Source organism: Dermacentor variabilis, chromosome 5 (genome assembly GCF_050947875.1).
Source record: "Dermacentor variabilis isolate Ectoservices chromosome 5, ASM5094787v1, whole genome shotgun sequence".
Taxonomy (NCBI): domain Eukaryota; kingdom Metazoa; phylum Arthropoda; class Arachnida; order Ixodida; family Ixodidae; genus Dermacentor; species Dermacentor variabilis.
Genome location: NC_134572.1, coordinates 63423391 through 63440975, shown reverse-complemented (window position 1 = coordinate 63440975; position 17585 = coordinate 63423391). Strand labels below are relative to the sequence as shown.

The 17585-nt window shown below is 44.3% G+C and overlaps 1 protein-coding gene across 1 annotated transcript; it reads right to left on the bottom strand.

Moving 5' to 3' along the window:
• Positions 1-2964: 2964 nt before the first annotated feature.
• On the bottom strand, positions 2965-15603 carry LOC142582671 (leucine-rich repeat-containing protein 58). Its single transcript, XM_075692602.1, has 2 exons — positions 15055-15603; positions 2965-4758 (listed from the first exon to the last, which is right to left on the bottom strand). Exons 1-2 carry the CDS (start codon positions 15576-15578, stop codon positions 4146-4148), a joined length of 1137 nt encoding a protein of 378 aa, XP_075548717.1. The 5' UTR covers positions 15579-15603; the 3' UTR covers positions 2965-4145.
• Positions 15604-17585: the final 1982 nt, after the last annotated feature.

The following is a 17585-nucleotide window of genomic DNA, read 5'->3' as shown; positions in this document are numbered from 1 at the left end:
AATCTCGGTTTGCTTTTAAATAAATGCAGGTAGTGGCCAGCTGTTTACGTTATGCTATGCATTTCTTCATTTTCCCAAAATATGGCTGTGCATTAGCTAGCTAAGTTGTTACTGAATAAATACATAAACAACATGCAGCCCATGCCCAACTAACTCAAATAACCTGAGTAGAGCTTACAATAGTTCATGTCTCATGTGCATCCTGTGTGAGCTTGCTTTTTATATGTAGAGCAATCAAAATAGAACACGCATGTACGATGCTGACAGTATCAAACAGTCTCAAGTCGATCATCCTTGTTTGCTGCCATGGGTAAAGAGGGTGGTCTTACCCATGGTTCATGGGTAAGCCTGTCATGGGTAAGCCTGTAAACATGCCTGTCATGGCACTGCTTAAAGGGACACTAAGGAGAAAAATGTTTTCTTCTGCATCAGTAAATTACCTCTCTAGGACACCAAAAACACCACTCTTAGCCAGCTAGACTCTTGGTAAACCAGAAAAAGTGGAAGAAAGAAAGACGGGTGGCGACGCCTCCATGAAGTTCCCGCACATGGTTGTTGTGACGTCACGGATTTCGATGGCATCTTCTAGGGCCTACTTAATTATATAGCGGTACAGATTGACTACATTGTGTTCTAAAGGCACGAAATATTAAACATGGCAAGTTTCGGGAACCTTCGCTCAGCCAACGCGGCCCAAATGCGAGAACATACTTTAGAATCCCTGACGTCACATTGACGTACCCGCATCAGGGTTTCGGCGCGAAATTCAAATACTGTTACTTTGACCTTCATTTCCTCATCTAATAATCAAACTATTATTTTGAAATTACTGCCTGCAGTGTTCTCAAACAATGCGTTATTAGTCTAAACTGATTTGTTGTTTCGCTTTAGTGTCCCTTTAATTTTGTGCACTTTGGTAATGTTTTGTACATTTTTGAAATGTTAAATTAGGTATGTCTAAGTAGTAAGGTGGCAACAGATTGGCCACCCAGGCTGGCAAGAAAGAATACAATTGTTTGATTTCATGCAAAATAAGTTCTCTTATCAGCAATATAAATTATTTGCTTTCAAATAAATACTCCCTTTGGAAACATCTCATGAGTATATATCTGCATAAGGTCACCGCTATACATACAATTGCTTTTATGCCACTCATAATGAATTGTACACTCACTGCTTAACCTTCAATTCCTTGCTGCTTGAAGTCAACCACTTATGCACAACTTTATTGCACACAGTGAGAACTTCATTCATCGCTGAGCACATCATATAAGGTTATATTTTTTTGGAAAGTTTATGAGCAGTAAGTATTACATTCTTTGCATGTTTGATGCCTCATCTTTGGTGGGTTTATATATGTAAAAGAAAGCAAAGGGCATTTCATGCATCCAAGTGCTTTAAGCACTCTCTTAAAATTGGCAGAGTGAAAAAATAAGAGCATGAGCAAGCGAATGCAAGCATGTCGGCAAGCTGTACTCGAAGCCTCTTTCTCACATGCGTGCGCGTGCTCAGTGGTAAAGAGGTGTGTCTTGGCGACCTATGCAGCTGTATTCCTCGACAAATGTGCGTGTGTTTCGTATTCTTGCAAGCTGTCACTAGCACTACAGAAACTACACCATCGTGCCGAACACAGGGATTTCGGACGAATCGCTTCCAGCGACAATATCACTTTTGCGTGACGTAGAACTCATGCTGTTGGATGCTTCGAGTTTGGGTGTCCACACACAGGCGAACAAGGGCGGAACGGACGGGCAGATTGACCATGTTTGGGCCCTTACTGGTTCGAACGCAGCGCCGAGGCTGTATGTAACTATGTGCCGACGCTGCTCGGAACGCTGTGTTCGGTCAGAGGCAAACGCTTCAGCAGCATTCAAAGCAACGCGACGAACAGCTTGAATAGCTCGTTACAGGTTTCTGACCGACGCCGATGTCGAGTCGTGCCGAGTGGCCGAGACTCCCGAGTAACGAGAGGCAACGTTTGGCGAATAGTTAAACATATACTTCGAAATATTGTATAATAACCACCTGAGAATCTGAGAATTCTCATGTGAAAGTGTGTCGTGGGCATAGCCGCGTGACACAATACTTTACAGTACTGGCAGGCTTTACGTGGGAGTACTTCCGCACACACCTCATTCAATGAAACATGAGAAACCCTCTATTACATAAACATATTTTGAGGGATCGGCAGCTCACACAGGCAGCTCAGAGATGTCTTTTATGATGATTTAACAGGCCCAATCCACATAGCGTCACGGAAACGATCCCCACTGCCTCATCACTGCAAATTTGCCAGCATTCTGGGGCTACATTAGAGGGCACTAACCAGGCACATATTTCTGGAAAAGTTGCTCACGTGATGTTTTCACACGCACGCTTTTCTTGTTAGACTGGTTGTTTTAGTGGCACAGCTTACATTCAGCGCCTGGTTCGTTCAGAGCGTGTCGCTACAGTTCAAAGCTCTCGGTGGCGCTCTCACCTTTGAACCTGCGAGTATGGCCGAGATCCAGCAGATTTATGCTCACGTGAATAATTCTATTTCTCTGTGATCAGCTAAACGATCGGCCCAGGCAGGCTCCCTCCAGCTCTAATCTCGAAAGGGATGCGCATCGTTGCAAACCGAGATGGAGCGTGGTATAAAACCCAGTCATAGGCGTTTGGTTCAGCACCATTACAGTCCACCGATAGTAATATCTAAGCCAACAACATAGAAATGTGACGCATTTTAGTTTCAATCCAATTTAATCTTTTGTGCACAATTCTTTTTTCCTTATCTGCCTTCAGATGAAGTGTTCACTGCACATAACAAAGCAACTAGGGAGAATATTGTGACTAACAGGATTTGAGAACAGAGGAAACCCTCACATTTCGAAAAATTAATGCAAGGATACTCACATCTCAACAAAATCAAATAATCGGTTCTAATAACACTCTTGTCCATCATCACTTTCAAATAAAGATGTCCTTTGTCACACTATAAAAGGTTTTATTTAGTGCAAGAATATTGAGACCAGCAAACAAGATTAGCATCAACTAATCAAAAGGGCAATGCAGCTGATGCGTTATCAACAATGTTTGAATTGTGCAAGTTGGCAAATTCTACTACTTCTCCACTCCAATTGTTAGCTTATTGAAACATGCCTGCTCAGTTGTGACACGTTTATATGTGGTGATATATTTATATAACCTCTATTCGGCTGCAGTCAGGCACATGCAACTAAGGCACATCTCACGTGTTGAAGATGCATACTTTGATAAATACACGATATGCGTACTATTCATTAATGTGTGTGCAACAAAGCTATGAAGTGGCCTTTGTTCATAAACTGGTGCACAAATGCTAAAAACTGCAGGAGCACTTATCAAATAAGAACCTCATGACTCCACTGCACACCATTTTTGTACACATGAATTCTGGTCTGAATGGATTTCTTCAAATACACTTTCTTACACTGTGCAGTGAAGTACACATAAATGAAAAAGTGAATATAAAGAAATTGGATCCGTAATTCATAGTAAGAGATATCATTCATACACATTTCTGCTGACTAAATACGGACAGCACTGCCTTGAATGCGAGACCCCCGTTTTTGCAAGAAAAACAAAGGAGCACAAATTAATATCCAGGATTAAAGGGGATACTGAAATTGAGAAATAGTAAATCGTATGACTTGAACCAGCATTTTGTTTCTCTTGGCTACTACTCATTTCAAGCCATACACCGTTTGATCAACGAAGTCATTGATGAACTTGCAGCACAAGTCTTTTCAGCCATCGCTGTACCATTCTGTGAAGAGTCGCCTGCACCTGTGAACTGTGTCCGGTGTTTCAAACACTATTTATGAACAAGGGGGAAAATCTACAAGGACTGAAGATAAAATTGTTAATCATATTGTGATAGTTACGTGACCCACCTATCCTGGACCTTTCTAACCTTGCGGCAATATAGCTAAGAGAAAAGGAGGTGCTAGGCCTCACTTATACGACGCCACTGGTGCTACCTGTACTGCGTTCACGTGTCTGTATATCTCATCAGGTCTACAGCAGAGCGACGGCACGCACACTGCTCGTACGCGGACGTCCATCGATCACGCCACGTGGTCCCTTTTCAATCGCCCCGCCCGCACTGCGCCCAACGTCCGCGATCACCCGAGCAGGACGCGTCGCAGGCGGTCGGGGTCCTCCTCCACCGGATCCTGGGCGTGCGACGAGGAGGCCGAGGAGTCGGCCTGCAGCTGAGAGCTGCAGTGCGCCGAGCAGAGGTACTGCAGCAGGGGCAGTCGGTACTTGCCGCAGAAGTCCACGAACTGGATGCGCTCCACGTGGCTGTCGAAGTAGACGCCGCCGCACTGCGGGTTGACGCAGTGCTGCGCCGACGCCAGGTACTCGCGCACGCTGGCCGGCAGGAAGGCGCTCGCCTCCGGCGACTCGTGCAGGCGCGCGCGGATCGCGCAGCGGGCCGCCAGCTCGCGCAGGCTCGGCGCCCGGTACGTGAGGTCGTGCACGAAGCGGCCCACGAGCGGGTTGCCGCGCAGGCTCAGCTCGACCAGCTGGCCCAGGCGCACCAGTCCGGGGGGCAGCGTGCGCAGCCGGTTGTCGTGCAGCGCCAGCGAGCGCAGGCTGCGCAGGTCGGCCAGCGAGGCCGGCACGCTGGCCAGTCGGTTGCCGCTCAGGCAGAGGCTGCGCAGCCGCCAGAGCCGGCCCAGCGAGGCCGGCAGCTCCTCGAGCCGGTTGCCGCCCAAGTACAGAGCTTCCAGGCTGCGCGTGGGAAGAGGGGAAGCACGGCGCGGCCCTTAGGAGCTTCTTGCCGCACAACGCCGAACAAAGTTTTTTTTTTTTTTCAGGGGGGGGGGGGGGGGGGGCGGGGGCATGGAGGTTCTAAAGAATCTTTATAACCTCCGTTAGAGGATGGCGCTGGCAAACAGAGGCGGGAGAGCGAATCAGTTGGCAAATAACACCTATGCCTATACGCCTCCCTCCCCTAACAGTGGCAGACAAGCTTCTCAGTCAAATTATCTTTATATGCAGGGTGTTTCAGCGAAGACTTTCCAAAATTCTTAAAGGTTGCCTGTGGCAGATAGCACAATTGTAGTTCATGAGGTGGTCTACTCGAAGCGGCGGACACTACTTGCACAAGAAACTGAAATACATAATGGACTAATTACACTTTAACTAATTACCTTATGGCCCATATCGCAATTTGCAAATTCTACCGTGGAGTTGGCGAGACGGATCCACTTGGAACGAATTCTCAGGATGACACCAGTTTCTAAATATTGCTTCCCGAACTTTGTGGAGAAATGCATTGGCGTTCCAGTTACTTTAACAAATCGTCCTTGTAAGCACAAAATTAACTAGAACGCCAATGCATTTCTCCGCAAAGTTCGGAATTAATATCTTTTATAGTCTGTTTTTGCAGTCAGTTCATTGCCACGGCCATATCGATTTGCAGCCAAGTTACTGGAGAGCCAAACATGAAAAATCTAATTAGCTTTCTTTTTTGTTTGAAAAGTGTTTCACGTGATGTGTGACGTCACTGACTGAAGGTAGCATTTTGTTCCATTCGGTGAAGGAAATTAGGATCATTGTTGTTCGTAGCACCTGTGCCTCCAATGTGTCTTCCGTTGTCCTTGTGTCTCCCTGCGCTCAACCATCAAGTTTCACCAACAAGCCGACATCGCCACCCTTTTCTAATTATGTTCATATCGCATATTTGGACGCTACCATTTCCAAAAGTATTTTAATATTGTAACATTCGAAATATCCGCTGTCAATTAAACTTGCGATTCGAAGCGTTTACGTGCTACGGAAGCGAAAAGCAAAGCCCGATCTTGCGCTAATATATTCAATATGGTCGACGCGCGACCTAATGCCGCGATTCCTTTCAGCGGATAACTGATAAGCACCTATCAACTCCCGCACACTCAGACAAGGTGTACCAAGTCCGGGTCATCATATCACCATCTTACGACACGCCTCTGACAAGGCCAGCGATGCGCTATCGCGCAAAAGGAAGGAGACGAACCTTACTACCTAGCTTCAGAACGGACTGGTCTTGGATATAGGACTACCTAGAATACGCAGCATAATCATTCACCCTGGGCCTTAACAAAGAAGTTGTGTAATTGTGCGGGCTCTTCGCGATCACTGCATAAAAAAAAAAAGAAAAACCTTACTGTCTACGATACTAGCCATATTACGACGCAATATATCTTTTTTCATTAGGTCTGCAAAGTCTGCTGTCAATGAATGCTTTGTATGCGACACACACTCACACAACTGTAAGAGGCCAGCAGATAATGAAATTAAGGAAAGCAATATGGTTTGTCAGCAATTTGTAAGCGCCAAAGATCACATACTGCATGACGTCTGCGCTGCAGAGGGTGTGGCACGTCGACTGTTAGAGGCCCATGCGTGGCGCTGGCTTAAGCTTTACACCAGACGCTTAAGCTTCACTTTTAACAGCGGAAAGCGATAGCATTCGAAGACCCCGGACTGTTTTTCATGCTTCCCGGCAACTGCAGCTGATGCAACCGTAACGTTTACCGGGAAACGCTGGCGACGAACGCTATGCACGATGGCAAGCCTTCCGGTAGAAACGCGGCCTCTTGCATGAGTCGACCTCCTATTATTGTTTCGCACTTTTAATATTTCACTCTGAGAGCAGCTAACATAAAAGATATGCGCTGCCGGCGCTTCTTTTTATTATTATTACATTTGTTTGTGGGCTGCCGTTCTCAATATTCCGAGGTATAACTTTGTGAAGAATGAAAGACAAGGTGTGAGCAAATTCGGTGGTAAACGAGTAATTGCGTATTGGGCAAAAATTATTTTTGCCGAAGTGCTGTACGACGCCGGATGCCGGATTTTCCGCGACACGGGGCCCTTGACGCCCTCGCGCGAATACTCCGAATGCGGGTGTGTGCTGTACGCAACCTTTGGACCGGAAAGCGTGCGACTACTGCCTCGCGCCGCGGCCGAGTTTCCATGACCCTGACGCTCCACGAATACGCAGGGCGCATCACGTACGCGGCGGCCATGTGGGCTTTATCGGAGAGCTCGTGTAGTGAAAGTTGTCGCCGACGGCGTGACTGCTTACCGCCTTCATTTTGGTGCAGAGCCAAGAACGACGTTCAAGCATCCCATTTGTTCCGTCAGTTTGTGACAGTAGCGTATACCAGGTGTTTCTTTCTTGTTATCTCAACCGAATTTCATAAAAAGTTAACCCGCAGGAGATAGCACAATTGTGCCTCCTTGAGCTATATTACTTCAATAGGCGTACATTACTTGCATGTGAAGTCCAAATGCACGACCGACTAATTAGCAATTGAATGACTACTTTTTTTATATAGTATAGTGACTTTAAGGCGCATATTACAATTAAAGAAACAGAGCGCGCGAGTTCGCAAGACACATCCACTAATAACGAATTCTGAGGCTGGCATCAGTTTTCGAGATGCGCGTTACGAAATAGTGCGACAGAGAAGTGGTCCGTTGCGGGAAAGGAATGGGTAGGCGCTATCATCTGCAGCCCTTGCGGGAGCACGGCTCAGCGCAAATAGTGCGACGAAATGCACTGGTGTACCACTTAAAAGACCCTCTATTCTTTAGTTAAACTTGTCCCGCCCAGTTTTGGAACGCGCTTATTGGTTAAATGTTAGTGGGACAACTGTGCCTACTGGCCGCAAGTTTGACAGCACTTATTTCAAATGCATAGTACTAGTTTCAACATTCGTTCCAAGTGGACACGCCTTAAGAACTCGCCGGCTTTAACTCACCAATCGCGACTTGATGTGGGCCATTAATTCGAAATTTTAAAGCGAAATCGCTGCCTCTAAGCCTCTCCCACGGATAGCGAACGCCATTTGTCATGGAATGTGTGACGTCCGGAAATGGGGGGGGGGGGGGGGGAGGGCATAAGAAGAAGCAGGACTGCCGAGACGAAGCTTTAATTGGCAGCCAACCCTGATTTCCCAATTCAAATACATGTAATACCGGTGTCACACGGCCGCTTTTTATCGCGATTGAGCCCGATCTGGATCGGAATTATAGACCGCCGATTGGCTCCTTCCCGCAGCTTGCTCTAAGGAGCCAATTGCGATAGAGAAATTGGGCCCCAATCGGGTTCGATCGCGATCGAACGTGTTCCGTGTGACAACCGTGTAAAAGAAAGAAATGCTCTCAGTAGACAACCGTTGAACTGGTTTGAACTGTTTAAGAGAGAAGACAGCATTTGTTAGAGCTTTTAAAGCGGGCGCATGTGATACGTTAGAGCTTACGTGAAGATGTTGAATTACAACACTTGTTCTTGCAAGAACTTGTTCTACCGACCCACAAATTAGATTCCAGAATTTCTTATATAATCTTTTATTGCTAGTTAAAGAGTCTACTGTTTCAGTTACTTCTTTTTTCGATTTTCTAGAAATTTTGTAAGAAACATAAATGGCCTAAATCAAAGCTCTACTCCCTAAGTCGATAGGTTTTAACATTCACTTTTAAATGTAACAAACCTGATCACAACTGGCTTAGTCAATGCCGAGAAATGCGATTTCTCCGCTACCATGCATCTAGACAGGAGCTCATGAGGTAAGGCTTAATTCTTAGAGTTGTATAGCCAGTAGTTGAATAATATTTTGATAATTAGCAGTATATTTACTGCGATTTTCTATGCAATTAGTGTCCACTTCTTCGAATAATGTATCTCACGCCATAGAATTGTGCTACCAAGGCGGCTAAAAAAGATAGTTAAATTGAATGTAAAAATAATAGAAATACTTGTTATACTGTTTATTTTGGCACAGAACTAGAAATTCTTTTAAAGAAAAGATGGAACAACTGTTGCTGCAGCGATATAAAGGCAGTCATCTCCGGTAACGAATTAATGAGCGCCGATACGGCCATTAGAAATTGTGTAGTTATCATGGAATAACAATCTAAATTCGCTGATTGAATTCTGTATTTAATTATTTCAGGGCACATGTTGAAATCGCGTAATTTGAAACCGGTCAGTGCTTAAGTTAGTATCCTTATACTAATTCACCAGCTTTAAGATATCCGTCTCCGAAATTTGCCCCCAAAATTCTGCTCCGTGCGCATGGTTTCCGCGCTCACTGCGGAAGGAAGGCTTTCCGTGAAATAATAAACAGGACGTCGACGGACATTTCGCTGCAAGTTTCTCTCAAAGCTAGTCACTGCATTATGGATACCAGGTATATGTGATCCAACATTGAGTTCTCATTGGTCTCAATTCGGCGCCTGCAACACGTGTTACAACGCAATTAATAAAAACGTCAGATGTCGCCACACAATTTCTGATGTCCGCCGACGCTGAACCATTCAAGTTATCCCGCAGAAAAAAAATCCTATTTAACTCTACTACATTGTCTCTAAAAATTAAGGAAACAGTAGAACAGGAAGGCAATTTAGACACAATAGTATTTCAAGGTTCTATCAGTATTTATTAGGCGGTAACAGGTCGGTCACTAGCGGACAAAATGAAACTTCTCTTACTTGAACTTCTCGCCAGAAGTAGGTAAGTCAGCGTTACGAAGTCAAAGGCATTATCTCGTATTTGGGCATTTTTGTCTCGAGAGAAGTGACCGTAACTTGCTTGTTTGAGTTATGGTTTTTTTTTTAATGCACTGTAGTCTTACTTTACAGATAAATGATTAAGTAGATCCGAGCAGACGGTGTCAAAATTCATGACGTTACAGCAAGCTGGTGCGAGAACTTCACGGCGGCGTCACCACCAGTCTTTCGCTCTCGTGTCTTTTCTCCCTTACCAAGCTTCCTCTCACAGAGTGTCAGTTTTTATTGCCATACCAATTATATGGACACTCCAGGCGTATTTCTGCCGTCGCCGTGAGGTTCCGTATAAAATCCAAGGGCGATAAAATTGTCGCCGTGCGCCGTATGCTGCATGTGCCAGTGAAAGCGTACGAGGGTGAGCCGGCGATCGCGGCTCAATCTCGCGCACGCAAGGGAAGAAAGCGGGGAGGAAGCGCACAAGGCTCCGGCGGGAATTCAAGTAAGGCTGGTTCTACTCTAAGTGGCCGCGCTCGCCCGCCCGGGCCACTGTATCTTGAAAGCCACCTACGACGGGGCAGAGTCCGCCGTACGCCGCGTTTTCCCGGCTTAGTTCCCGTTGATGCGAGAGGCAGCACGAAGGTCAATTTGCTCGCTGCTGCTGCAGTACTTCCGCGGTCGAGTGAGATGTGTTCATGCTTACTTGTGCACGTGTGACACCATGTTTAATTTAGTTAGTACGCTTATGTTTACTACTCTTATACGGCCGATAAAACTACCATCCTTACTTCGTATAGCTGTCCACTAATTGGCTATCGCAATTGATGCTTCGTTTTTCGGGCGAAACTGCGACTTTTTCTAATGCAAACGCGTAATTTGATAAAACAGCTTAAAGGGGTACTGACATGATATTTCCGATATTCATTATTTTTGCTTAACTACAACTTCTATAATTTAAACACTAGAAAAAAAATGATGACAAAATTCACAGCGCCATAAATAATATAACATAATAGCTTTTCTACGGCAGTTTCGGTTTCGTTTCCCAGGAAGATACTGCATTGTAATGCCGTGACACGGTGTGTGTGGTCACGTGAGAGCAGGACATTGCTGCATTTTGACACTTACGGCGCTGTGAGGAAACCAGAAACGCCGTTCACAGAACAGCTTTACAGTTTAGTTTACCTATCAACCATTAAATTAGATTATCTTCCCTGCGACACACTGAACAGACGCACGGAAGGAGAGAAATATATATATACACACACACACAGATGCACCACGTCAATGTATGCAAGTTTCAATGACTCAGCCGAGAGTACATACGTTGTTGTTGTAGGTCAATAAAATTTATCTTTACAGCAGCGTGAACAATCACAGCCTACCCACATAAGGCACTTACATCTTCTTCGTAACTACCCGAGCATTTATCTAGTCACAGCAATTTGTTCAGAAGCAACATCTTTTGAATGAGACCCATACGTGAATTACACCCAAGGTACAAGGGCACAAAGCTTGCAAGAGCTGTTTGCCACTGGCTGGCCACCTTTACTAATAATGTCAATGCACTTGACTTGTATTTAGCCTTTACAAACAGTTCTAGCGTAAGAACATTTTTGTGAACACAGGCCTGCAAGATTGCTCAAATAAAGATGAAAGCTGCAGCGAGTGCTGTGCCCTTACCACCATACTTACATGAAATGACACTGCTATATTCAGCAGTTGAAAGGTTTCTGTTTCTAAGAGTGTTTCTAAGACCAATGTTCCCCCTGTTGTCAGTGCCTATCACAGCAAAGGAACAGCAACTATTGTTTTTGTATCACTTCACAAGAACTATTTTCCTTTGAGACACTCTTTAATTCATAAGTCTTCCTCGCTGCTAGGCATTCTCCTGTGACACGGCTGTAGTCGAACACGCAGAAATAAATAACCGATTAAACTGCAAACTTTGCAATACTTAGAGGAGCGTGCACTAAGAGGGTAAATTAGGTTTCCAGTCGCTTCAGTAATGATACCTTCATTTGGAAGAATGTAAGCCGAGAGTAAGAATATAATAGAGCAAGACAAATAGGAGTAAATGAGTATCTGTGTTTGCATGGTACATTTCAGCAATATGTGGGTGGTCCTGAAGAGATGCACTCTGCATTTTTTGTCATTTAAAGGTAAGTAGTAACACGAAAACGTATGACTTGCAACACAGACGCTTTTTCCTAACATGTTTGTAATCACATTGCTGCAAGCAAGGACCTTAAATGGACCTAGATCACTCACATTGAATGAGACAAGATAAAAAATTATAAGAACTCACTTCCTTGTGCTCTGCAAGATGTACAAGAGTGCTCAGAATGTTACACAACAACAAAAAAAATAGATTGCGCCTTTGTTAAGATGCTACTATAGCTGTGTTGGTTAGAGCATCACAGGCGCAATGTGAAGATGTGGGATCGTTCCCCACATGCGGCAAGTTGTTTTTTCATCCACTTTCATTGCCATGAATTTATCCTTTATTTAATTCAGTTAGTAAGTACAAGTAATTTCCCCTATGTTGTCCTTGGCGTCTGTTTGTTGGCTTCTCATGATACGATTAATAAAAATTGGGCCCCTCGGTTAACCCCCTTTCTTCTCGTTCTTTACTGTAGCTAATGGCTCTGAGAAGTTTATTATGCACATCTTTATCTCGCTAAAGTGAAGTGATACAGAATCCAATGCCTTGAAAATCTGGAAGTATGCCCCAACTTAGAATGTTTTCTTAGATATTGGACATACTCAGGCTGGGCAATCAGTGCTGCTCATGTGAACCAAGTATTTTCTGATCGACAATGCAATAAAATAAAATTAAGTTTTCATATTTTACAAGCCAAGAACATGATCTGAATATGAGACACACCATAGTGGAAGGCTACTAAATAATTTTAACCACCTGGTACCTATGCGCGCAGCTAAATCTAAGTACATGAGCATTTTTCGCTCTCATCGAAATAATGCACTTCTAAAATATTTACAGCAGCATATATAAGCACAAGAAAAGCCTCTGCTGAGTACCAGTGCATAATACACTGCCCCAAGCTTTGCTTTACATAAATGAATATGTGTTCATGCTTTGTAGCAAAATAAAGGACAAAAAGAAAGTTGTGAAACTTGCTTGTAAAACCTAGGACAACATTATACAAGTTTTAAGTTTTTTGACAACCATGTTGCCATACTACAGTGATATTGTCAAACAAGCAAAATGTACAATGATAAAGTAACCCAATACCCGTGCCACACAGGCACAAAAAATGACATTCATGCATTAATGCCTTAAGTTCCCTAATAATTTTTTTCGTGGGGCAACTACACATCCAAACTTAACGACATTTGATGTGGTGATGTCGATGACAACATCTTCTGAAGTGAGCAATTTTAAGGTACTAAATAAAAATAAATATGCATTTACAAGTTTACTTTTTCCCTTTACAAATAGTGAATCATAAAAGTAAGCATACTACAGTGTCGTTATATTGAGTTTGCAGCTGTCATTTACGACGTTGCCATCGACCACAGCAACTTTGGCCATTCCAAGTCAAATCCAAAGCCCAAAATCAGAACGGTGCTTGGCCCATAGAGTTTCTCTCTATATTACCTAGAAGGAAATCTGGCGCTGCTGTGCTGTGATATGCATGGGAATGCTGGTATATTGTGACTTTGGATTGGCATCGTTTTCAGAGAGCCAGGCAAGCACCGTTCTGTCAGTCACAATGATTAATTTTCTGGTAAAACAGCACGTAGAAAGTTGTTTTAGCTTCATTATCACACAAAAACATGTTTTGTTTAACTATGGGAACTTGTTATTGCATGTACAATTATATGAAACGTAAAACGTATCAGCAGGCCGCTACAGTTGGAGAACAGATGACAAGATTCGTGCTCGTTTTGGAAGAGTTTGTCATCTGTCCTTGCTTTTCTTCACTTGGTTATGCATTGTTGGTGAGTAAACTTCACTGGAAGATGTAATATGCATGAATGGAAACATTTCATGAAGATTTTACTTTCAGAATGTGTTATTTATGTAGCCATATCCACATTTTAGATGAAGCCTCTTACAACACCAGCCAACACAAGCCTCACAGACACATATACCGTCATTCCCATGATGGCACAGCGCTCCTTAGGAAACTCCCATAGACGGTGGCACCAGATTTCCTTCTAGGTGTTATAGTGAGAACCTCTATGGTTTGGCCAGTCAAAGCCAATGCTGACCTGAGGAAGTAAACCAAGAACAACTAGTTGCAGGAGCATTGTAGTTGATTGTTATGTAGAAATGATTTTTTACATGGTAGAGACTCTTTCAAATACTTCAACTGTACCACACTGCACAAGGTATAGAGTCGAGGGTACGCATTTCTCAGTGAAATTAGTTCTGGTGAACACATTAGATAGCGAATGACATTAAGGCAAATGGCATTAGGTTTGTCCATGCGGCATCATGCAAATAGCATTACAATTTAAGGCATTAGCAAGTTAATGTTATTTTCTGTGCTCGAGTGGCATGGGTATACATAGAACAGGCAAGCAACCGCAGTCATGAACACAATTTTAAGTAAAGCCTATGCATTTACAGCTGCTTGAGGTGGTCAAAAATTGTGTATTAAAAATACAGGCTTTGTAGTTCCCACAAACATTATCTTGTCAGGCCCACTGCAAAACTTTATTGCACTGATGGATTCTGAACATGCAGAGTCTACCAAACACTTGCTTATTGCTTTACGCATAACACATAACAGTGCATGCCTTGAATTATAAACAGTATGTTTGCAGACCATTGCACTTGCTCTTGTCCAACATCACTTTACGCTTTACCTCATCATGTGACACACCAAAGCATGAGAAGAATTAGGATTAAGCAGTGTACAAATCTGCATTTCATTCTCTTTCAAAGTCAAAGCAATTGCTGCTGCTCTGTGAGATATCTCTGCCTACATAGTGCAGGCCAACTCTACAAAGAAACGTTATCACAGCAGCTTGGAATCAGTGCTGTAAAGTTTCCAACAGAGCTGATGAAATATTGAGCACTCTATGTGGTGCAAACAAAATGCAGCCTTAAAGTACAGTTTGAGGACACATTCTCAGCATAAAAACTTCAGTGAACAGGTTGTGTAAAAACTTATGAATTACTGTCAACATGAATTAGATGGTATTGCTGCTGGCCAGCACGATACTCTGCACGAAATAACGTGTACAGACCAAGGAACATGTTCATGTGATTAAAGCAGTGTTCGTTGGAACTATATTTCCTAAAAGCTTTACGAGCTCGGCACGCTGGCTTTTCTGGACTCGTGGAACAAGACGGGGTCTATCAGAACTACTGCGCACGGCGTGTTGGCAACTGCTGTGCACCTGCCAAGAAAAACACACGCGGCCGCCGAGAGCGGCTGTCGAGAGGGCGCTATCATCACTTTCATTCTGAAGCCCTTTCACTCGCGTCATCGCATTGTAAGTAGTATTATAATGAGTCGCAGATGACAGCTGACGCTGCGAATCGGTAGTTACCTGAGCATGTTTCCGACGCAGTCCGGTAACTGGTCTAGCATGTTGCCTCCCATGTAGAGGTGTCGCAGTTCGTTAAGCTGAGTCAGCTGGTCGGGCAGTGTGGTAAACTGGTTGCCCGACAGGTTGAGCACCAGAAGTGGCGCCGGCATCTGTTTAGGCAGCTCGTTTAGCCGATTACCCCGCGCCAACAACACGCGCAGAGTAGGGCACGGTAGCTGTTCACCCAGGCTGGTCAATCCGTTGTTGCTCACGTCTAGCGTGTGCAGCCGCAGTCCCAGGGGCGCCAGGGCGGCCGACGGCAGCCTCTCCAGCCGGTTGCGCTCCAGCCGCAGCGACCGCGGCGCCGTGCCATCGTCCTCCTGCGACGCAGCTACGTCCGACAGTCGTGATTCCAAGCTTTCTGCGTTCAATTCCTGCCCAGACAGGTCCACCACAGGCGGTGGCGACTCGTCGACGCCCCAGTCGACAGCCATCTTCGCAAGAGGCGCCGTCGAGCCAGGCGTGATGAGATGTGATGGGAGCATAGATTGGCAGAGACCGGGTGACGTTCGCTGACCTCAGAATTACGTCACCTGTCATGAGGGCTGTCCTCCTTTCACCTTTCCTCTGCGCGCGCGTTTCAAAGTCCAGTCTCGGGTCCACAGCAAACACGTGCGCATCGCCGCACCTTATCACCGCCTTTATTTATTTTCTTTTATGTTCCTAAGAGCCTACCGGCGTCAGACTAAAGAGCAGCTGTCAGTTCCTGCTCCGTCTCTAGCTTGTCCGGACAAGCACCCGAGCTTTTTAGATAAGAAAATAAAAACTTGCATTTTATTTTCACATATTCTGTATATTATTTCAAGATTGTATATCAATGTCATGATACTCTTTTTACAAGCCGTATTTACACATTGGTGTCAATCGCTCTTCTATCATGTTTACGTATTTTCCTTGCTTAATGAAGGTTTGTTAAAGTCACCAGTGACGCATTTCTTACCTCAGAACACCGGTCTGTCAGTTGAGTTCGACTATATTTTTGTATTTATTAGAAATAACTTTCAGTTTGAGCACAATCCGTATCACGCTAGATGCAGAAATGTTCTTGGTGACTGGTGAACCGATTTGCATGAAAATTATCGCGTGCAAAAAAATAATGTCCTTATCTATTAAAGTATGACAACAGCAAGCTTTTAAATAAAAAATTGTGGCATGTTCGCCAGAAGTGCAAAGCACTGACAGTGATAAGGTTTAGAGTTGCGCTTGGACTCCTCTGGTGTGTGTATATATATATATATATATATATATATATATATATATATATATATATATATATATATATATATATATATATATATATATATATATATACACACACACGTACATTGGGTGTCCGAACTATCATGCACCAAGATTTAAAAGTATGCAAATACCACATACCGTGGAGATACTTAGAATAGTTTCTTGCATTCCGCCTGACATAATTAGTCTTAATTAATTAATCATCTTCTCAACTATTATAATTACACGAAAAGTGTCAATGAGAAAATTGTAGAGCAACATGAAACATTCCCGATACAGCTTTCTGTTGCGCTATACATGCTACATAAAAATTGTTTTTTCCGGGCGTGAAAGAAGCCCGCGAATACACGCAAATTGCTGCGCGACTGGCCACTCGGGGCACTTTGCGTGTATTGCGTACACAGCTATACGAATGATAGTACTCTTATCGACCGTATAAACTTGCGAACATTCGCTTACTATCTAAATTAACAAGCACGGTGTCAGCGCGCAAGCAAACACGAACACATCACTCTTGATGACCGCGGACACACCCTGTCAAAACGCTGGCGTGGGAAAGCGTGGCAACGGCAGCGAGCGAAGTGACCTTCGTGCTGTGTATCGCTTCAACGCAAAGTGAGTGGCGAGAACGCAGCACGCACAAAGGTATGAGCCGCCGTTGCATCTAGTGTTCCTGTATATGCGCCCGCAGGGGGCAGAGTTGCGCAGAGGTCCGGCATTATGTTCCAGCTATGCAATGAAGCCAGTCCTCGCGCGCGCAGGAGGCAAATGTAGCGCGGTGTTCCATTTGCTTTTTTTTGTCTGATGGTCCCGAGCTACATGCGGCAATTGTTCGCAAGTGCTGAGAAAGATGGCACCTTTTAATACAGGCCATATGTTCGAACCACTGGCGCAGTAGAAGCGAGATAAAGTTGCAACCACCCGAAATCTTTAGTTTGTATATGTGCGTGTATATATATGTATATATAAACACACACACGAACGTGCATATAGGAGGTAGGACTCCCCTCGATTCCCCGAAATAAAACCCTGACTGCGCCCGTGGCTCAAACAGCTCTAAAGCTCGTGTGCAAACGCGCATTATGTTGCAACAAAAAGCGATGCGTTGTTTTTCGGCATGCACATGAAGTTTCCTCGCCGAGGCTGGAAGGCAAGAAATGTTTTAAAGGATGTTTAAACAAAATTTCACACACGTAAAGTGAACAATTACGTGAGCGCATTTTGGCTGCCGAAAAGCCGATTAATGATCG